At 37.8% G+C, this 23,625-nt stretch overlaps 1 protein-coding gene and 1 long non-coding RNA gene across 5 annotated transcripts in view; one reads left to right on the forward strand and one right to left on the reverse strand.

Annotated features, from left to right (window-relative positions):
- TAF1A (TATA-box binding protein associated factor, RNA polymerase I subunit A) overlaps window positions 1-16,936 on the reverse strand; it is a 34,347-nt gene extending 17,411 nt beyond the window's left edge. The window contains exons 1-5 of one of the 3 annotated variants that reach the window (XM_022579266.3): window positions 16,823-16,936; window positions 15,296-15,428; window positions 11,235-11,404; window positions 6,780-6,893; window positions 1,446-1,644 (exon numbers count right to left, since the gene is read on the reverse strand). In XM_022579266.3, the coding sequence (XP_022434974.1) occupies window positions 1,446-1,644; window positions 6,780-6,893; window positions 11,235-11,404; window positions 15,296-15,416 (604 nt within the window). In that variant the 5' untranslated portion in view covers window positions 15,417-15,428; window positions 16,823-16,936. Of the gene's footprint in view, window positions 1-1,445; window positions 1,645-6,779; window positions 6,894-11,234; window positions 11,405-15,295; window positions 15,429-16,822 lie in introns of those variants that run through there. The other 2 variants (XM_022579267.3, XM_022579268.2) reach the window with 2 other exon arrangements.
- Window positions 16,937-17,023: 87 nt separating this feature from the next.
- LOC149750422 (uncharacterized) lies at window positions 17,024-22,282 on the forward strand. Of its 2 annotated transcripts, XR_016392069.1 has the most exons (4): window positions 17,024-17,151; window positions 17,338-17,485; window positions 20,038-20,114; window positions 20,534-22,282. It is a non-coding gene; the product is annotated as an uncharacterized LOC149750422 (long non-coding RNA). The 2 variants fall into 2 exon arrangements; XR_016392068.1 differs by having other exon boundaries at window positions 17,024-17,485.
- The last annotated feature ends 1,343 nt before the right edge of the window (window positions 22,283-23,625 follow it).

Genomic DNA, 23,625 nt, shown 5'->3' on the forward strand with positions numbered 1-23,625 from the left:
TCCATGGGAGTGATGGTGTAAATGCCACATTCCAACTGCTTTAATCATCATATATTTGCTTGAGTTCTACTTAAAGTGTAGGAAGAAAAGGAAATACTGACTTTAAAACTTACCTAAATCAGTATCAGCAAGCCTTTACAGCAGGCATTATGGCAAGGCTAGCAAAAGAAACAGAGGACAGATGTATGACCTCAAAAGACTGATGAGTCTAGACAGGGAGACACAACAAAAAACACACATGAAAAAACTTAGAATGACTAAAAAGCAAGAGGTGAAGAGCCAAATGATATAGGCTGAACATGCAGCTGATACGTTAGACTTAAGGTAGAAGAAGGCGGGGTCTAATGAGTCTTGAAGGGCAGATGGCATTCTAGAGGAGGAGAATGCACAAAGGCCTCACAATATTATCATGATGAAGACAGCATTTCAGAAGTGTCTTGGGGGAGATCAAAGATGGGAAACAGGGGCTTCCCTGGTGGTGCAGTGGTTGAGAGCCCACCTGCCGATGCAGGGGACATGGGTTCATGCCCCTGTCCGGGAAGGTCCCACATGCCGCGGAGCGGCTGGGCCCGTGAGCCATGGCCGCTGAGCCTGCGCGTCCGGAGCCTGTGCTCCACAACGGGAGAGGCCACAACAGGGAGAGGCCCGCGTACCGCAAAAAAATAAAAAAAAAAAAAGATGGGAAACAGGAAGGGAATTTTGAGATTAGTAAGCCCACATGCCCAGAGACCAAGGAAATACTATCACATAAGGACAGTAAGGAAACACTGCTTAACACAAATGATGTGATAAATGTCAGAACTGAGACTTGGGTGGAGGATGTGAAAATAGAAAGGAAGGGGTCATTCCTAGAGGAGTTATGGAGAAAAACTATACAAGGGAAAAAAAGTACAGAGAATGATCACACAGCTCCAAAGAACAGAAATTTAGGGACAGGAGAGGATGACATCACCACGGAAAGTCAGTTTGAGAAGAACACATAGTCAATTTTTGGGGTGGTCAGTAAATCAAGAAAACTGTCCTGACCTTTATACAGAAGTGAAACAACATTATCTTGCCCTACTCTTTAAACGTATTTTCCTAAGAAACAACATTATGAAACAAACTAAACTCCACTGTAAACACAGAGGAAATAATGCTTCTTATATGCAATAATGCCTGCTGAACAAAATTTGTAACCTATCGTAGAAATCATGTTTAAGAAAGCAGTGAATCTAAAATGGTCATGAACTTAATCTATAAATCACCTAACTGATGTCTGAAAAGTTTTTTTAAATATCAGAAATTTTATAAAGGATGATCAAGAATTTTACATCCACAGAAATGTCTGTTCTCTGTACTATCTGGATAAAGCCAAGCTTGGAAGTAGGGGAATTAGATTACTCCTCCAGACCCCTTCTGTCCCTCTGAGTCAGTCTTACTACTTATTACTCATATTCACTCACCAAGCTGAGACAATTCCATCTTCTTTTTAGACCAAATATAATACTGCAAAAGCCCTTTATAGGCCTGAATAAGGTTGATTAACACTTCCTGAGAAGACGACTTTTCACCGTATCGCCATGTCTCTGCCTGGCTGAGATTTCTGTTCGCATCCTCAAGCATACCATGATGCAGAAGGTATAATGCATGTTGTAAGGAGATCTGCAACAATAAGAAAAAGCCCACCGTCATATAGGTCATTAGATAACCCTTAGTCAAAAAGCTCAGTAAATATATGATACATTCAGGCTAAGACCTTGGTAGGACACAAATGTTGGAGCAATATTGTCCTCATTATCAAAAATTTCAATCTAGCAGAAAGACAAATGAAAAATTATCATTATGTAAATGAGAACTAAATTATATAAACTTACAAACAGAAGGCAGTGTGAAAAGAACAGGGACGTTGAAGACAGAGTCTGGGCTCAAATGCTATTTTAAAGCTACATAAACCTGAGTAAGTTACTCTCACCCTTTGTGAGTCTCCTCTTTTATATGGAACAATTATTATTAACCCTTTTGAGGGGCATTAAGGGGATTAAGTGAGATGATATATTTGTATACCACCTAATACCTAGTTTAGCCCATAGCAGACAATAAATTATTTTATACATGTTCTATAAACTCAGAGAAAACATCTTAATAAGGGGTGTTGAAGAATGGCACTGGTTCAAATGGAAAGTGTATGCCTGATACAGGAGAAGCAATAAGAATAATTCCACACAGAAGGGAGGGGCAATATAGGTGTGGTAATCTTAATAAGAGGTACAAACTAATATGTGTAAAATAAGCTACAAGGATACATTGTACAACACAGGGAATATAGCCAATATTTTACAATAACTGTAAATGGAGTATAAGCTTTAAAAATTGTAAATCACTATACTGTACACCTGTAACTTACACAGTATTATACAGCAACTATACTTCAATTAAAAAAAAAAGAATAATTACACAAAGAACGAGCAATACAAATAGGGAGGACATTAAGGAGGAGAATGATGGGAAGTACAGTTAATCATCTGAACAGAGTCAGAGTTCAAACCTTCATCTTAAACTACTGTAATAATTTCTCAACTGGTGTCTCTAATCCTGCCCCCGCTACAATCCATCTTCCACGTGACCGCCAAGGAAATCTCATTAGTCATTTGTGTAAAATCCTTCAACAGTTCCCATTGCCTATAGAATAAAAATCTAAGCTCCTTAGAAATGGCACACAGAGTTCAGCTTCCCCTGGCTTCTACCCACATGATTTTTAGAGTACCTAAAGCATTAGACACAGAGCTATTAAACTCTTTATTATCTCCTGCCATGCTAGACTACTCTTTCCCACAGTATGCACTGTGAATACCCACTAGCTTTATCAGACTCATCTCAAGCCTCACTTCCTTTCTTTTCCGACTCCCCTATTCATTCAATCCCAGCCCTTTCCAAAATTCCAGAGAGCCGACCATTTTCCACTTTGTCTTCTCCCTGTACAGTACACTTCTACTATGGCACCCATAACCATTTATTCCATTTACATGCCTGTCTCCCCCTACTGCAAGAACCATGGCTAGCACATTGTCTGGAAAACAGCAGCAAGTGTTTTTAAAATTGTTAACAGCAAAACATGTTTTATTGCCTATCCTAACTACCACCCTCAGACTCCAGAGTATGAAATAAGGTTCCTCTCAGGTTTCTTTACTTCAACTGAGTAGATTCCATGAGCTTAAAAGGATCTAGCCAATAATTTACTTAAAACTCTACCTTCCCTCCCCAATCAAATGGCTATCCAGTTTCTCCCTGAAAGAAGAAAATGGGAGCACACAACACCAAGGCAGACTCTTCCCTTTTTCCAATTGTTCACTTAAAAAATTCTTCCTAAAGTAGAACCATATGCTGCCTCCATTTAGTTTCTACTTGTAATGTATGTGGTCTACCAGAAAATAAGATCATAAGGGAGAACATGGCACATAAGAGAAGCAAAAAATTTTTCCTAAATTAATAAAATCTGAAAAGAATCCTAAACTAGGTAAAATCATTTTTCAAAATTAGAGAGCAGTGGGAATATAAAACGCTACAGCCACTACGGGAAACACTTTGGTGAGTCCTAAAAAAGTTAAACATAGAATTATATGTTCATACATACTTTATATATATATATATATATATATATATATATATATATATATATGTATTTGTATATATGACAAAAAATATGATCCAGCAGTTCTAGTCCTAGGTATATATCCAAAGGAATTGAAAGCAGGAACTCAAACAGATACTTGCACGCCAATGTTCACTGCAGTGTTATTCACAATAGCCAAAAGGTGGAAACAACCAAACAAGAGATGAAAGGATAAACAAAATTTCACAGATACATACAATAGAATATTACATTGTATTGAGCCACAAAAAGGGATAAAGTCTGATACATGCCAACACATGGATAAATCTTGAAAACATTATGCTAAGCGAAACAGCAGAACATAAAAGGACATATATTATACAATTCCACTTATATGAAATACCTAGAATAGGCAAATGCATAGACACAGAAAACAGATCGGAGGTTACCAGGGCCTGGGAAGAGGAGGGAATGAGGAGTTATTGCTTAATGGGTACAGAGTTTCTATTTGGGGTGATGAAAAAGTTTTGGAAATACTAGTGAGGGTTACACAACAATGTGAATGTAATTAATGCCACTGAATTACACACTTAAAAATGGTTAGAATACCACATTTTATGTTATACATATTTTACAGCAATTTAAAAATATTTGGAAAATAGGAAAAGTAAAAACAAAAAAACAGAGGGTAAATATTTTAGGCTTTGCAGGCCATATGGTCTCTATCACAACTCTGCCATTGTCCTACTAAAAGCAGCTACTGACAATATGGAGATGAATGGGTGTGGCAATGTTCCAATAAAACTTTGTTTGGAGGCACTGAAAAAAAATTAAAAAGCAAAGCATTTAAAAATTTTTATTGAGAAAGTGCTTTTAGTCTCATATATACCAGAGAGAGGGAGATGTCATAACATTTTGGAGTGTGTCAATTCTTTTGGATAAGGCTTTTTATTAAAGGAGAAAGTTCCACCTAAACATTAGAAACATTGAAACATTTTCACACATGGATCAGAAGAGTCAATATTGTGAAAATGTTCTTACTACCTAAAGCAATCTGTAGATTCAATGCAATCCCTATCAAAATACCAATGGCATTTTTTACAAAAATAGAAAAAAATAATCACACAATTTGTATGGAACACAAAAGACCCTGAATAGCCAAAACAACCTTGAGAAAGAACAAAGCTACAGGTATCACATTTCCTGATTTCAATCTATATTACCAAGCTACAGTAATCAAAACAGGATGGTACTGGCATAAAAACAGACACATCAGACAAGTGGAACAGAACTGGGAGTCCAGAAATAAACCCATCCATATATCGTCAACTAATATTTGACAAGGAAGCCAAGAATACTCAAAGGGCAAAGGACAGTCTCTTCAATGAATGTTGTTGGGAAAACTAGATATTTACATGCAAAAGAATGAAACTGGACCCCTAACTTACACCACTCACAGAAATTAACTCAAAATGGATTAAGGACTTAAAGGTAAGATCTGAAACTATAAAACTCTTAGAAGAAAATAGAGAAAAAAATTCCTTGATATTGGTCTTGGCAATGATTTTTTAGGGTGTGACACCAAAAGCACAAGCAATAAAAGCAAGAATAAACAAGTGGGACTACATCAAACTAAAAAGCTTCTGCACAGCAAAGGAAACCATCAACAAAATGAAAATGCAGCCTACTGAATAGGAGAGAATATTTGCAAATCAAGTATCTGATAAGGGGTTAATACCCAAAATATATAAAGAATTGATACAACTCAATAGCAAACACAACAAAAAACACATTACAATTAAAAATGGGCAGAGGGCTTGAATAGACATTTTTCCAAAGAAGATACACAAATGGCCAACAAGTACATGAAAAGGTGCTCAACATCACTGTCAGGGAAATACAAATCAAAACTACAATGAGACATCACCTCACACCTGTCAGAATGGCTAGCATCAAAAAGACAAGAGGTAACAAGTGTTGGTGAGGATGTGGATAAACAGGAACCTTTGTATACTGCTGGTGTACATTCTCTTCAGGATGTAAAATGGTCCAGCCACTATGCAGAATGGTATGGAGGTTCCTCAAACAAATTAAAAATAGATCTACCATATGAGTCAGCAATCCACTTTTGCATATATATGCAAAGGTGAAATCACTATCTCGACAAGATATCTGCACTCCCATGTTCACTGCAGCACTATTCACAAAAGCCCAGACATGGAAGCAATCTAAGTGAGCACTGATGGAAGAATGGATAAGGAAAATGTTACACACACACACATACACATACACACACACACACGATGGAATATTATTCAGCCACGCAAAAGAATGAAATATTGCCATTTGTGACTACATGGATGGGCTCTGAGGGCATTATGCTTAGTGAAATAAGTCAGACAGAAAATTGTAATATTGTATGATCTCACTTTTATGTGGAATCTACAAACATCCGACCCATAGAAAGAGAGTAAAATGCTGGCCACAGACTGAGGGGTGGAGAAATGGGGAAATGTTGGTCAAAGGACACAAACTTGCAATCATAAGATGAGTAAGTTTGAGGATCTAATGTACAGCATGGTGACTATAGCATTGTTAACTTGAAAACTGCTATGAGGACAGAGCTTTAACATTCTCACCATAACAACAACAACAAAATGGTAGTTATGTGAGGGGATGGAGGCATTAACTAACCTCATTATGGTAAACATTTGGCAATATATCCATGCATCAAATCATCACATTTTACACCTTAAACTTACATGATATATGTCAATTATATCTCAACAAAGCTAGAAACAATTTTTTTCTCAAGTATTCAAACTCCCAATTTCTTTAGCTGTTTCCCTTTTCCAAAAGCATCAATTCTCAGAGATCTCAACTGACCTAAGTAAACATATTAGAATTTGGCCCATCATCGTAATGAAGCACAACTGCCATCTCTGAAGGACTGACTCTGGCAGCCAGAGATACACAGAGAAGATACTTTCACTCAGACAACGTGGTAGGCAACAGGAAATGGAAAAGTAAATGGTTCTCACGATGCTGCTTTCTTTCAGCTTCTCTTATTGACCCAGGTGTCTTACCCCGTTTCTCATGCTTTTTACATTACCTACCTCATCACTGAGACAAGCAATTTTTAGAAATGAATGCCACAGATATAAATTCACAAAACCTATATACTCACCTTCAAGTAATTCATGACACCAATATTTTTCATCCGGTCAGCAAAGGTATTGAAAGTCTCCACACTGCTTTTGGGATGATAATAAAGAATTTCACTTCCAAGCCTCCAAATAATCTGTCAAAACAGAAATTACTAACAAAACTGTAAAATCCTTGCCTTAACCAATATCTAAGAAAGCTATTTTTTTCTGATTACAGCGTTAAAAAACCACATATAGTTCCTTTTTCTAGACACCACTACCGTCAACACTTTACTGTACTTTACCCAGTGAAACTAATATTATATCTTATGGGATAAAAATCTTTTCTGCTGATTAAGTGAAAATACCAGGTAACTATAATAGTAGTTAGTAGTCTAAAGAAGGTAAGCGGTTAAGATACATATTGAAAATAACATTTTTAACTAGTATAGCAGGAAGAATATTAATGTCAGAAAACTTGGGTTCTATTAATATTGGCTTCTTCACTGCTCAGCCTCATCTTTATTATCTACCAAATGAGAGCTATGGACTAGATGTTTCTTGAGATCCTATCAAGTATCTACAACTATTGACTATATTTAGTCTATATTTAGAGCTCCAATTTAAGAATTTTCATCAGCTATGGACAAATTTTAATAAAAATATTTTCACCCCAGACCACCAAAACTTTGGTGACAGAACTTGGAGCTCTTCTTTTGCATGGTCTATTCTCTTACCCCAATTTAAAGTACTTCAATAATAGTGACTTCAAAGTAAATTTAAGTGGATTTTAAATCAATTCTTTCTCTGAACATACATACTGATTGTTTTGTGTAATCGTAATACTCATCTTCCCAACTCAGAAAACCAAGATTTCATTTACAGAACACCAAATTGCAGTATTTTGATGCTTAAAGAAAATGTGGAGATTATCCTATCACAGTGGTTCTTAAACCTTGTTGTATGTAAGAATTACCTGGGACACCACTTAAAAATAAATATTCTAGGGATTCAGACTTCAGTTCAGTAGAACTGGAGTGCAGCACAGGAATCTATATTTTAAACAAAAGCCCCATGTGATTTAAACAGAGCCCAAACAAGTGTCTGGAAACCACTGATTTAATTCTTTCATTTTGTAAAACAAACTCTGGACCAAAAGAGACTGTAACTTGCCCAATGTTTTACAGATCTATATAACTTTAGTCCATTACTAAACTTTCAATCAATGGTTAAATTTTTTTCTTTAATATTTTTTGTCTCTATTAAATATCTAACTGATGCAATGGTTACTGTAATAGTAAAAGCTACTTGAGATATTCATGTGAAGTCATTTGTGGATAAACTGTCTTTTCCAGAATAAATTTAACAATATATGCCAGACACTGTTCTAGATCCTTGCCCTTGTGGAATTTACATTCTATTGTAGAGAGACTGACAATAACCAAGAAATATAATAATTAAATTGGCAAGTATTATGCGAAAAGAATGAAGCAGGATAAAGGGATCAGGAGTGCCAGCTGGAAAGTGAAGGGGGTTGGTGTGCAGTTGCAATTTTATTTTATTTATTTATTTATTTATTTATTTATTTATTTATTTATTTATTTATGGCTGCGTTGGGTCTTCGTTCCTGCGCACAGGCTTTCTCTAGTTGCGGTGAGCGGTGGCTCTCTTCATTGTGGTGCGCAGGCTTCTCATTGCGGTGGCTTCTCTTGTTGCGGAGCACGGGCTCTAGGCACGCGAGTTTCAGTAGTCGTGGTTCGCGGGCTCTGGAGCACAGGCTCAGTAGTTGTGGCACATGGGCTTGCTCCACGGCATGTGGGATCTTCCCGGACCAGGACTCGAACCCGTGTCCCCAGCATTGGCAGGTGGATTCTTAACCACTGCACCACCAGGGAAGCCCCAGTTACAATTTTAAATAGTCAAGGTAGGGCCCACTGAAGGTGTGACTTGAAGGAGGGTGACCACAGTGATATCTGAAGAAAGACCTTCCTAGGTAAAAGAAATAGCAAAGGCAAAGGCAATCAGGAAGGAGTATGGTTGTTCAAGGAAGAGCAAGGAGGCCCGTGAGGTTGGAGAAGGAAAAGCAAGTTGGACAGTAATAGGAGAGGAGGTCAAAGGGGGAAAGGGAGTGGGCAGAGCACAGAGAGCTTGCAGGCAATCAGAAGGACTCTGGCTCTTACTCTGAGTGAAATGGGAAGACACTGCAGTGTTTTCAGCAGAGGAGTGACATGATTTGACTTATGTTTTAAAAGGACTATGCTGGGCTTCCCTGGTGGCGCAGTGGTTGAGAGTCCGCCTGCCGATGCAGGGGACACGGGTTCATGCTCCGGTCTGGGAAGATCCCACATGCTGCGGAGCGGCTGGGCCCGTGAGCCATGGCTGCTGAGCCTGTGCGTCCGGAGCCTGTGCTCCGCAACAGGAGAGGCCACAACAGTGAGAAGCCCGCGTACCGCAAAAAAAAAAAAAAAGGACTATGCTGCATCATTAATCATTAGGAAAATGCCAACCAAAGCTACAATGAGATACCACTTCACAACCACTAGGATGGCTAAAATCAAGAAGACAGACAATAATACGGTTGGCAAGGATGTAGGGATGTTGGGACCCTCGTATATGGCTGGTGGGAACGTAAAATGGTGCAGTCACTCTGGAAAACAGTCTAGTGGTTCCTTAAGAGGTTACATGTATTTTATGCCCCAGAAATGCCACTCCTAGGTATACACCCAAGAGAAATTAAAACAAACATCCATACAAAAACTTGTACATAAAAAAAAAAATCTTGTACATAAATGTTCAAAGCAGCAGTATTCATAGTAACCAAAAGTGGAAACTACCCAAATGTCTAAAAACTGATGAATTGATACATAAAATGAGATAAAGCCATAAACTGGAATATTATTTTGCAATAAAAAGAAATGATGTACTAATATGCTACAATATGGAAAGGCTTGAAAACATTATGTTCAGTGAAAGAATTCATTCACAAAAAGCCATATGCTGTATGATTCCATTTATATGAAATGTCCAGAATAGAAAGTAGATAAGTGGTTGCCAGGGGCTGGGGGTTGGAAAGGAGCAACTACAAGTGGGTACAGGGTATCTTCTGGGCAAGACAAAAACTGTTCTAAATTTAGATTGCCGTAATGGTTGCACATCTCTGTGCAATTGAACTGAACTGTTCAATTTAAATGGGCAAGTTGTATGGTGTGTTAATATATCTCAATAAAACCAGTTGTTTTTTTTTAAAAAAAGGATCAGTCTGGTTATGCTTAAAATAGACTGCGGGGGTGGGGGAGGGCAAGAAGTCATCTAAGTGAGGTGAGAGGGACTTGAGGCCAGGCGCAGCAATGGAGGAGGTGAGAAGTACTCAGAATGCAGGGAGCGTGCTTTCAAAGTAGAGCTAACAGGGTTTTCTGATGGTTTGGATATGGGGTATAAAAGAAAAAACACCCCAGAGTTTGGCCCTCGCAATTAGATACATAAAGGAAATGTCATCTGAGATGAGGAAAATTCGGCTGGACAGGGAATATCAGAAGAGCTAGTTTAGATATGTTACTATGATATGACATACCATACTAGCTGATATTAGACATCAAGAGGTGACGTTGAGTAGACAGTTGGATACAGAAATCTGGACTTGAAGAGAGATGTCAGGACCCCAGATACACAATTGGGGATCGCCAGCATGCAGACTGAATGTAAGGCTATGAAACTGAATGAGATCGTCAAGAGTGAGTTTAGATAACGATAACAACTAAGGGTTAGAGTTCGTGGGTAGTCCCACGTCAGAAAGCAAAGGAGAAGAGGAGCAATCAGAAAAGGAGACTGAGGAATGGCCAGTGAGGTAGGAGAAAAAACTGAGAGTATCACATCCTGGAAGCCAGACAAAGAAGCTATGTCACACAGGAGGGAATGATCTACTATGTTTAATATTGCTGACAGATCAAGTTAGATGAGCACTGAGAATCTGCCGCTGGATTCAGCAACATGGAGGTCACTGTTGACCTTGACAAAGCAACTTGGTAAAAATGGTGATGGCTGGTGGGTAGTCTAACTGGAAAGGGTTTGGAATGGACGGGTACACACAACTCTCTCAAGGAGTTTTGCTGAAAGGCAGAATGGAGAAATGGGGCACAGCCTGTGGAAGAAGTAGGGGTCAAGAGATGATGCTAAATGGGAGAAATAACAACATGTTTGCTTGAAGATGGGGAACGTCCTACAGAAAGGGGAAAATAAGGACACAGGGAAAGAATTATTTAAATGAATGAGTATTGGGGAATCTGAAAATTCAGATTTAAAACTATTTTTGTCTCCTTTAAAATAATAGGAAAAAGAAGTGTGCAAAAAAAGTCCTCATACAAACTCTCTACCCAAAACCACTTTTAGTAGCTTTTAGTAAAATCAATCAATAGCAAAAGCTATTCTGGGTGAAGTTCAAAAGGCAGAAAACTCCCAGGATTCTGTCCTATCTTCCAGCAGACTCAGACCTTACTTACCTCTGGTGCAATCTGTCTCTTGTTGCTATCTGAATCTTCCAAGATCTGAAAGTAACTGTGCATGTATTCTGCAGCTCGCTGCCACTGGTGCTTCAGCAGAGCTTCTTGGATAAGACTTAAACAAGCACTTGTTGTCTGAGCAAAATCCTTCTCCTGTTTTCCTCCAGTCGCTATCAGGGTTAAAGAGGAGAGTCTTGACCCACAGTGACCCCAAATCAACAATTCAAGAAACATTTCTGATAAGCATAGTTTTAACAAGTAGAGCAGTAGGTATTACTTAACCCAACCCATCCCCAATTCCAAAGCTGGTTCCATTTGAAACAAACTCTTCCACCCATTTTAACTAGTTTTAGCAAATGAAAAAAATGTCTAATTAGAAGATGTCTAATTTGACATTCTTGGGCTACCGAGACCACCAGATCCTTCAAATCTGATTCAACTGTCCTTTCATCCTTGCACTAAACAATCTGGGAAGAATCTCTTAAAGAGGGCCCCAAAAGCACAGTCCCAAGTATTTAGAATGGGTAAAAATCATCAGGGTCATCCTAGGAAAGTATGGTCTTTTTTACCTACCTATGTTCTGAAAACACCAAGAGGTGCACTTTTATTTTTTAAGGACTGAGTTCCCAGTAACTCAATGATGTAAATGCAAATGAGATTATAATAACTGTAGACATTGGCATTTATATCTCTAAAGTACTGACAATCCTCTTGTTAAGAATATTTGTGCTTAGTTACAACCCCGGTTATGAGTAACAGGTGGCATATTGCCACCTCTTCTCTTCCCACGCTACTAAAGACGCGTACAGGCCAGCAGTCTTCCATTTGGGGTACCCTCACCCCTGGGAGTACACAGAGACTAATAAGTACCATGCAAAGATAGCTTTACAGCAATCAACTTGCAGATCTTCAACTTTCTCACATACTCTTTCCTAAAGTTGATCTCCTAGGAAACTGTGCCGATACACAAGGCTTCATGATCAAAATCATTATATTTTACCTTAAGGTGAAAATACAGGTGTTGAGTGTTGAGAAAGTGAACGACTCTAACACATCCATTTGCAAGTCAGGTGATTTTTAATTCTTTGCTTATCAAAACTGTAGGAGAACCTAATAATTTTTTATTTTAGATCACTATGTAATTTTTTCATAGATAATTCAGAAGGAATCCAAAGACCTGATACATTGCTATAATTAAACTCCATTCATTGCCAGCTAGTTACTTATGTGACTAAACTTTCTCAGAATTTCCACCAATTAAAACAAAATACGGTAGAATTGAAGCTAAATCTTTTCTCATTCTAGGAATACGTAATATTCATCCACAGATATAAGAACTGGAAAAAAGTGATAACCTTACCCATTTTATTGAGATAAATAAGCAATAAAAATTTACCTTTAATACTTAAAATTTAACAAAACTTGTAACACTACTTATGTTATTTTGATTAGGTGGGTACAAAAATCAATTACAATGATTTCTCAATCCAGAAGAGATTTTAATACTTAAAACCTTACAGGATATTAGCAAAAATTAATTAAATGTAGATACATACTTTATGGCAAGAATAAAAGTATAAAAGAAAAAGGAACGATATAAAACTTCCATCTATTAAAAGCTTTTTCATAAATACTAAATGGATGATAAAGGTATCACATCCCTATATTATTTAGATTCCACCAAATTATTTTTTAAGTCACATGATAATTTCATTTAAAAGTGCCAATATATGCCGAAAATTATGCCTTTTGCAACTCTCAAACTTATACAAGTTTTAGATGGCACCTTAAAACTGTGCAAGATAGTACCTAATTCTTCAGGGGAAAAAAAAGTAGAATACTATATCTCTCTTTTTTTTTTTCCCCTTAAATATTTATTTATTTATTTATTTGGCTGTACCGGGTCTTAGTAGTGGCATGCGGCATCTTCATTGCAGCACGCAGGATCTTCAGTTGCTGTGTGCCAGATCTTTTAGTTGCCGCATGCAGGATCTAATTCCCTGACCAGGGATCAAACCAGGGGCCCCTGCATTGGGAGCACAGAGTCTTAACGGCTGGACCACCAGGGAAGTCCCAAAGACTATTTCTCTTGACCAGTGCTTTTCAAGCTTTTTAAATGTACATACAAATCACCTGGGGATCCTGATGTAGTCTTAGTATCCCCAGGGAGCTTATTAGAGATGCAGAATACTATGTCCCACCCACCTCTCTGAATTAGAAGCTGCATTTAACAGGATCTACACCCAAACTCCCAGTATCAGCAGCAACACCAGGCAGCTAGGCCAAGAAAGTGACAAAATACCTCTTCCCTAAAACCTTGGTTATTCACCTAAAGGAAAACTGATCTCAGGCCGGACTCCCTTCTACCTCTCAAGTTTTCACAGCTCAAACTGGAAATCAACTTTAGACTAGGATACATAAATCCTTGGAAAATTCCCCTCCTGTCTTCCAACTGAGCCTAATTACCTCAGGAGTAGCTCTCATTTCACCCTTTGTGAGCAAAAGATAATCTTATTTGTTGCTGATAAACTTTAAGAATAACTGTCAAGGAAAACAAATTTGATGGAATGAGGTACAATAAAGAACCAGTGCCATCAACCTAATTTCTAATTTCCTTGAAATAACCTGGAAACTTGTCAGCCTGTCAACAAATATTTTTTGAGCACTACCATAGCCAAGCACTATTCTAAGTGCTCAACATACAGCTTTATTCCAGATTGGTGCCCACCTTCAAAGTTTTTATTCTAGGGGACACACCCTTCAAAAGGCCAAAAGAAATTTAAGAGAATAAAATATAAATAATTGTTAGGCAATTGTGTTTTCCTGTTATGGTTAATTACCACTACAATGTCAATATTACCTGCAACTATATTCTCATTGCAGACAGGAAGTATTTGGGGTTTAACAGGCTATCTGTAATATATAAAACATGTCTAAGCATGTAAATTCTGGTCTTAAACCTACTTGTTTGTGGACTGACTCAAGCTCTCTATAGAACACTGGTGACAGATACATGCCCAGGTATGCCTTAAAACTAGCAGAAACTTTAGATTACTAGTTCCCTACAAGGGGTGCGGTAGCATCCCCTCTGAAGTACCATTCATTCAAACCATGTACATTAATTCAGCAAAAATAAAATGAGGAAAGAGGAAGTAAACTATTATTTTTCAACACTCACTATGCATGAGGCTCTATGCTAGGCACTTTACATATATTATCCCTTTTTTCAATATATGAATCTCAATGTAGGCTTTGAGATCAGATAGGCCTGGATTTGACTCCTGATACCGGCATTAAGAATTTTAACTTCTTCTGAAGTTCAGTTCCCTCATCTCTAAAATGCCTAGCACATAGATTTACTGAGGATTAATTTACTGAGATAATTAAATGAGATGGTATTTAGATTAAAAAATAAAGAAATAAGAGCTAAACTCTAGGAGCCAGGGAATCTCAGTCAAGGGGAAAGAAAGCCAGGCCAAGAAAGATATATTTGTGGGCAATTAGAAAAGTGCTGGTTCAAATGTATTCCCAGGACTACACGACCCAACATGCCAACATACAGACAACTGCTTCTTTTATATATTCTGATAAGGAATTTATTCCATAGAAAAACTTGTTTATTTCTACATTAGATGAAAATAGAAGAAAATATTCCTTTCTTGAAATCTATTATAGATCAATTCTATTAGGGCTTATTTCAATGCAATTCAACAGAAACTTCTGGTATGTACTCCTCAGTGGTAGAGATCATATCTTCTTCAACTATGTATCCCCAATATTTAACCAATGCCAGGGATATAATAAATGCTCAGTAAGTATTACTGGGGGGAAGAAAAGTGTATCTATCGTAATACAGACTGTTATTAATTCAAAGGAAAAGAATTCTAAAAGAAAAAAAGAATCTATTTTTATTATTTTTTTTTATTAACAGCCTAAAAAAAAATCCTCATACATTCTTATTTTGAAAGTTGAACCAGCTTGGTTATCCATTTTTGAATCCATATTGAATCTTATCATCTCCTTGCATTAGAGCTGAAATGGTTATATGTTATTTTACTTACCTATGGTTTCTATATGCTTTTGGAGCCAAGGAAAACACATCCCTGTACCAGAGGGCGCACGCGGTTCCCCCTGTTCATCCTCTGTTGTGGGCCTTATCAATTCTTCACTGAAATCACTCATACCTATTCCAGACTGAGAATATCAGTTACTTTTTGTACATCTTAATCCACAGGCTTCTCAGTTATACAGAAAGACAGCCATCTTTTATCTAATAAATATCAATGATCAACAAAATTAATTGTACCTGGTAGTTCCTTTAAAGTAAGAAATGAATTTAATTATGTCAGCAGCAGCCAAAATCAATGACCCATTTAAAAAAAAGACAACTGCAACTACTACTATATTTCAAGAAGATACAAAGATAGATAAGATACTAACCTTTTAAGTTAAAAAAAAGTCATCTAGGGGAAGAAACATCAAAATAATGTATAATAAAACAGTATGACAAATAATAACAGTAGTAGTTAACATTTATTGGGCCCTATACACCAGGGCTACAAAGTATCTAATTTAATCCTTACAGAAATCCGGAGGTAAGTGGTATTACTTTCTTCCATTTTCATGCTGAAAAAAACTGAAGGGCTCAGTGAAACTATGTAACCTGGCTCAGTGTCACAAAAAGGTGAGGACAATATTCTGGTAACTAGAACATCAAACACACTTGGCATGTACAGAGTTTGGGATGTGCGTGGAGGAGGGGGGCGGAAGGCAGATGGCGGGAAAAGAATCTACAATAACAGCCTTGTGCCAAGCTGAGTTTGGAATTAACCTTCCAGATGCTCAGGACCCCTCTCCCTCCTTCCACATATCCAATTGATTATTAGGTCCTGCTGGTACTACCTGCTAGTACTTCTCCTATCTTCTCTCTGCTCCGCAACTCTACACCACTCCCCTGGCTCGGGACACCTTCAAACTGTGTCTGGATTGCTACATTAGCTTTCTAACTATTTACCCTGCCTCAGATTTGGTTTCTCCACATCACAACCCGAATAAACCTTTCAAAATCAAATTCTGGGGCTTCCCTAGTGGCGGAGTGGTTGAGAGTCCGCCTGCCGATGCAGGGTACACGGGTTCGTGCCCCGGTCCGGGAAGATCCCACATGCCGCGGAGCGGCTAGGCCCGTGAGTCATGGCCGCTGAGCCTGCGCGTCCGGAGCCTGTGCTCCGCAACGGGAGAGGCCACAACAGTGAGAGGCCTGCGTGCCGCAAAAAAAAAAAAAAAAAATCAAATTCTGTGGTTACGAGCACAGAATTTGAAATAACACTTGAGTTTGAACCCGACTCACACGTATTTTAAGGAGTCATTCCAGAAGAAGCTCTCCCTTCCCAAATTCTCAAAGCCTAAACTGGTGTCTTGCAGTTGTCACGGTAACCAAAGCTGCCCCACCCCTCCAGGCTCGCCCTCAGAACTCAAGGTTTCAGAGGATCAGGAGAAAATATGAGGAGAACACAGGTGAATCCTACTACAGCCATTCCCGTTCCACTGTGAACGCAGGCAATGAGGTGGAAGACAACCGTGGGACTTACCTGACTAAAGCCAGAGTTCTTCTGCGACACCAAACTCAGTCTCCAGACTCCGGACGAGCGTGGGCAAACTCTCACGGAGTTAGCGACTTGAGAGCGAAAGTGCAACACCTGACACCGGCGTTCCGGCGGCGCGCAGGCGCAGCCCCGCCCCTAACTCCCGATTGGGCGTTGGAGGCGCCTCGACCCGGAAGTTACCCGGAAGTGACCTGTACAGCCTCCTTCCCATTGGATTGGACCCAGGTGTGCATCTTAATCTGTCTGAGCGGAAAGAAGTGGGAGACTTTAATTGCAAATGAAGATTAATGCAACGTGAGGTCTGCTGGATGAGGGTAACAGTCCAAATAGCAGAATGTCACTTTGCCCGAGTAGTTCCCCGTACGACGACCTTTCAGTTACTGCTTGGCTTGCTGGCGCGAGCAGCGAGCCTCGGAGGCGCTGCTCGTGGCCCTAACAAGATAAATCTCTGCATAGCCTGTTAATTGCTTCCTTGAAATCTTTTTTCTTTTTCATTAAAGGTTTAGCTTTGAATTTAAATGACCCTGACTGCTTCCCCAAAATTTGGACGAAAATATCTTTTCCTTCTCAGCGGCAGTGGTTCTGTGCACTGGTCTGGAGTCACTTTTCGTGAGGAACGTTGACGAACTTATGAAATAAGGGTTGAAAGTAAGATGGTTAAATGTGAAATGAGGGGAAATTGAGGGGTTCTAGGGAAGATGATCCTGGGAAAGCAGAGACTCGTTGGAACACAATATTTCCAAAATTTGGGGGGTTCATCTGTGAAGGAAGAGTCAGGCTTTTTTCGTAGCATCAGAGAACAGAACTAGGACTAAGTAGTGAAAGTTAAAGAGAAGCAGCTTTAAAGTCATTACAAGAGTTTTGTTCATAACTAAGGCTGCACAAATAATGGCATGGGCTCCTACAGGAATCTTTTGAGTTTCCCCTGCCCTGAAAGTGAAGCATTTGAGCAGAATCACAATATTGTACAGGTGATTAAAGGGCCTAGTGAGAGTTTGTACAAGGATTCCTTAAAATGCTGAAATACTTGATTATATGTTGTCTTCATAAATACTGTGCAGTAGCTATGGGCTTGTGAGAAAAATTCTCCTGCTGCTTTTTGTGTCATAAATCCTTGGTCTCACTCAAGCCCCTGTTCTAACTCCACAGGCAAGGCTGATAAATGACAGTTGTGGGCCAAGAGGACACACATAAAATAATATAGCCATACTTTTCTAGTATAAAGGTTTGGTCTGGCTACATTTCTTCCCTTGCTATGAAGTATAATTTCACCAAAGCCAAACTAGAATGGATTTTATCTGGCTAGAAATTCATGCTCCTACAAAAATGGGGAAGATTTTTCCGATTTACCTTAACATTATCAGACAACTGTAGACAACAGTAGACAAAAGACAGAAAGCTAAGAACTAACATTGATATCTTTCTGTGCTCTACCTACCTCTTTCATTTTCCATGGTACAATTCTGGTAGAAAATGTGTCGGAGAGAAGAGAGTAAAAAGAAAATGACTATACTACCGATAGCATAAACAAGATTAAAAAAAAAGAAATGGCATGACAAAAATGCAAACATGAAACAAAGCAAAGCATACCAAAGACTTCTAGATTCCAATCTAAGCGAAAACATGTTCTAAGGAACAAAAAGATGTTCTTACAATTGCATTGTGCCAAAGAGCAACTTAACATGATGAATTACATTTTTTTTAAAACTGCAAACTCTTATTTAGACAATATTATTCCCACAAACCTTTCAGTTATTCCCGTGAAGCTTTATTAGATTCCCTGCAATCTAATAGTTTCAGACACCAATTAGGAAGATTAGATTCACCTGAAAATTCTCTAGAAAAGATACTTCTTAAATCTCATTAAAATGAACTTCACCAGGTTTTCTCACCTCTGACATGAGACAGTGTCAAGATTTCCAGTCCTAAATGCTCCTCTATAAGGAAGAGACCTTGGCCCAAGACAACTAACAGCTCCTTGACCTCATTCCATAAAATTCATTCTAGCCATAAAAGAAAAATCATTTGTGTAGGTTTTTTGCTGACCTTTAGCTTACAATCTGCAGCAGGGGTCAACAAACTCTTTCTCTAAAGAGACAGTAAATATTTTAGACTCTGTAGGTGATACAGTCTCTCTATCACCACTACTATTTAACTCCTGTTGCCGCACAGAAGCAGTCATAGATAAATGCAAGTGAATGAGAATGTCTGTGTTCTAATAGAACTTTATTTACAAAAACAGGTGGCAGGCTGGATTTGGCCTATTGGCCAGTTTGCCAACAGTTGCTCTAGAGTACCAAGTAATGTTTATGCTCACAACAGATTCGATTAGTATACATACATACATACATAAAATTTTAAAGATACATGATCATATTAGTGATGAGTGTTGTATCCAAAAGATATCTATACTAAAAATAATTACTGGTATCATCATACATCTCGATCATTATGGTAGTCACTGACTATATTGCTTCTCCTGGGTGCTTTAACATACAACTGGTAGCTGTTAATGCCGAGGAGTAACTCCATTCTATTGTGGAGAAACCTGGTTATAAGGGGTAAATGAGATCAGCCATCATGAAGATGATGTATATTTACTTAATTACAATATTTTTTTTACCGCCCTACCTTGCGGCTTGTGGGATCTTAGTTCCCCCACCAGGGATCAATCCCAGGCCACGGCAAGGAAATAGCCAAGTCCTAACCACTAGACCACCAGGGAATTCCCACTTAATGACAATTATTATCCAAATAACTCTACATACTGCATCTCAACCTATATTCTCCTAAGTTTTAATTGAGAAGCATGTTCTTTTGTTAAGGATAAAGGGGAAAAAATCCTCTCCAGTCATTCCAAATAATTCAAAATATATCCATGATTTGACTATTAATACAAAGAAAAAAATACAATTAATTCAGGTGTAAATTTAAGATAAGATAGTGTGGAAGAGGGAACAAATGTGGGAATGCGGAAGTAGAACAATATAAGACCCCTCTCAGAGAAGAGAAAATTAAATTCAGACATGTAAGACATCTAGTAAGGTAGTATTAGCTTTAATTATATATATATATATATATATATATATATATATATATATATATATATATATATATAAAATCTCCCTTGTAGATCCAAGTAACTTTGATATATAGGGATTTTTTTCTTAGGTTGATATTATAATTTGTTTCTTTTACAGAATATTCACAACCGCAGGTGCTTTGTTAACTGATCAGATTTTAACAAAAGTCTTAAGCAGTGCTTCTCAACTGGGAGGTTCGTGTCCTTTCTACCGGGGGTTGTGGCTGCATGGGGGCAATTTTTATTTTGTTACCATGACTAAGGATGGTACTAAAATTTCATAGCCAGGGCTAGGGTTTTTGTATATCCTGCAACTGGTAGGAATGTTCCACCCAAAATGACAATAGAGCTCTAGTGAGAAACATTTGCCTAAACAAGTAACATGTTCTGCAACTGTTTTCCTACAGTTCAACCTAAGGGGATAAGGGCTCTTGTGCAAATTGTTTTATTACACATTTAAATGTCATTCTTGGTTTGTTTATGTTTGCCAAGAATAGTAAATGTGTTTAAGGTAATTATGAAAAATAAATGATAACAAAATAACAAAAGTCTGATTGCAAACAAAAAAATTGGAGGTTTTGAGATAATCACCATCATTCTTTCTCTTTCCACAGAAGTTCCAAGAGAGGTTGGCCAAAAATATTTTAAATCCTAAAACACAATTTTAAGCTTTGCTTTTCTTTAAAATGTATACAAAATAATGTGCAAATATGTATAATATATGTTTTGGATCTGGTGTTAATATTTAATCCCTGCTTTCTAGAGCTGTGCTGCCTTTAAATGTGCCTAAATTGAGATGTACTGTAAGTGTAAAATACACACCAGATTTCAAAAGTATCATATGAAATAAAGAATGTAACATGTCTCATTAATAATTATTATATTTATTACAAGTTGAGATGATATTTTGGATATATTGGATTAAATAAAATTTATTATTAAAATTAATTTCATCTGTTTTGATTTTAATGTGACTTCTAGAAAATTTAAATGACATATGTAGCTGACATTATATTGCTATTGGACAGCATTGTTCTAGAGAATCAGTGAGAACTAAGGGAAATATCAAGTTATATTTAGATTCTCTGTTTAATCATTCTAGTTTGATGTCATTGATTCATCCTCTTACGTATTCCATACCGTTTCAAATCCCACATAGAATTAAATTGGAATGAGCTTTTGTACTTGCAGAGAATTCTTACTCTTTCCGTGTGCAATTGCCTAGGATCCACTCTTGAGTGCAGTCCTCATAATGGTATTTATGTTCTGGTTCCTAATTTATACTGCTTGTATCAATCAAAATGCTGAACCTTCAGGAGGTTTGCTGTGTATGATCTGTAACATCTGCTGTGATTGTATGTTACATCAAGGGCATATTTTCTCCCTCTCAGATCTCAATGTCTCCTTCCAGAAGGCACGTTTGACCTCACAGGCACACTTTGGGGGTTCTGTTACCCTCCATGCTACCTTTTAGTAAGAAGGGAACAGTTTCCATGGTAGAGGTACTATCAAAAAATGTCTCCTCTGTGACAAAGTCATTGATTTGCTGAGAGTCTTGTACCATCAACCATTCCTATTGGCTGTAAGAGTCTGAAGTTCTGCTGTTTAATTATTTAAACAACATAAATGGGCAACATTTTAATATATTATCCCATTGCTTCTATGTATGTATTTATTTATTTATGGCTGCGTTGGGTCAGTTGCTAAGCGTGGGCTTTCTCTAGTTACTGTGAGCGGGGGCTACTCTTCCTTGCGGTGCGCGGGCTTCTCATTGTGGTGGCTTCTCTTGTTGCGGAGCACGGGCTCTAGGCACGTGGGCTCAGTAGTTGTGGCTCATGGGCTCTAGAGTGCAGGCTCAGTAGTTGTGGCGTTCCACGGCATGTGGGATCTTCCCAGACCAGGGATCAAACCCACATCCCCTGCATTGGCAGGTGGATTCTTAACCACTGCACCAGGAGGGAAGTCCCTCGCATTGCTTCTTATAGAAACGTTATGAAGTTTTACCATGAGCCCCAATGTTATAGGCAAGGAACCTGAGACTCAGAAAAGTTAGCAAGTTGCCTAAGGTCACACAATTAGACTTCTGATACCTAGTTTAATGCTTTTGACTACATTCTCTGCCTACGCTATTGTCCTAGTAAGGAAGTAATTCCTATCTGAAAACCATAAATAGGTAAAGCCAGTTTAAACTGTGGAAATTGTGTTGTCCAGGCCCTACCCTGGAATTTGTTCTGTATTTATTCAAAGCACCAAATATTTGACTTCTGTGAAAATAGTGCCAAGGTAAATTAGGCAGAACCAGAAACAAGAACTTCTATGTAAGCCTATGTGTTACTGGCAATTTCAGATGTTTGAGTTTCTTTCTTCGTTCAGTAGAAATGGGAATAATATTTGTCAGGACTAGACAAATAGTACATGGTGATAGGAGACCTTGCCTTGTATATGACGCACTCCCAGGAGAACATACCCTTTGACATGACTTTGACGTGGCTTTTTAATTGTAGGGAAAGGATTTAACTCTACTGGCCATGCCCAACACAAATCTTCATTCTCCTTGGCTTTTAGAACAGGATACTTGCTTAAATTCCACGTCAGTTATATGATCCCTTTACCAAAAGTCTGATAGCTTTCTGTTTTTTATTCTAAGTCTAAATTATTATGCTTGATTAATAATCTTTCAAAATCCGACCTACCCTAGCCACCCAAATTTATCTCCCACTACTTTTTAACAGGATCATTTCACTCTAGTAAGATTAGGTCTCATTACTGTGGTCTTTTCTCTTATGTTTCTTTATGTCCATCCCTAGTCTCCCTGCTCTATCAGTAAGCAACCACTGTCATAGATTAGTTAGAATTTTCTAGAATTTTATATAGATGCAGTTTTACAGTGTGTATTATTTTTGGGGTCTGTGTTATTTCACTCAGAATTTCTTTGTTGTTGCTAGTATCAATAGTTCCTTGTTATTGCTGAGCAATATGCCAAAATTTAACATCTATTTAGCTGTTGATGGACAGCTGTTTTTTGTTTGTTTGTTTTTGTTTTTTGTGTTTTTTTACTATTACCAATGAAGCCACCATGAACATTTGCAAACAAGTCTTGGTGTGGACATATACTTTTATTTCTCTTGAGTGAATACCCAGGAGTGGAAAGACTGCATTCATATGATAAGGTGTAATTTTTAAAGAAATTGTCAAACTGTTTTCCAAAGTGGTTGAATCATTTTAAATTATAACCAGCAGCGTTATGAGAGATCCAATTATCCTCATCCTTGGCAACATCTGTTATCAGTCTTTTAAATCAGACATCAGTCTTTTAAATTTTAGCCATTCCAGCAGATATGCAATAATATCTCATTATGGTTTTGATTTGCACTTCCCTAATGACTAATGGTATTCAATATCTTTTCTTACATTAATACATACCTGCCACATTTGTATCTTTAGTGAAGTGTCTGTTCAAATTTTTGACCCACTTGTTTCAAATTGGTTTTTTTGTCTTCTTATTAATAAGTTGTAATAGTTATTTATATATTCTAGATACAATTCCTCTGTTGAATGTATGTTTTGCAAATATTTTCTCCCAGTCTGTGGTTTACCTTTCCATTTTCATAACAGTGAATAGAAGTGAGAGCAAACTTTTTTTAAATTTATTTATTTTATTTTTGGTTGCATTGGGTCTTCGTTGCTGTATGTGGGATTTCTCTAG

Source organism: Delphinapterus leucas, chromosome 1 (assembly GCF_059928025.1).
Source record: "Delphinapterus leucas isolate spDelLeu-1000000601 "Yukka" chromosome 1, BTC_Dleu_Yukka2, whole genome shotgun sequence".
NCBI classification, from domain to species: domain Eukaryota; kingdom Metazoa; phylum Chordata; class Mammalia; order Artiodactyla; family Monodontidae; genus Delphinapterus; species Delphinapterus leucas.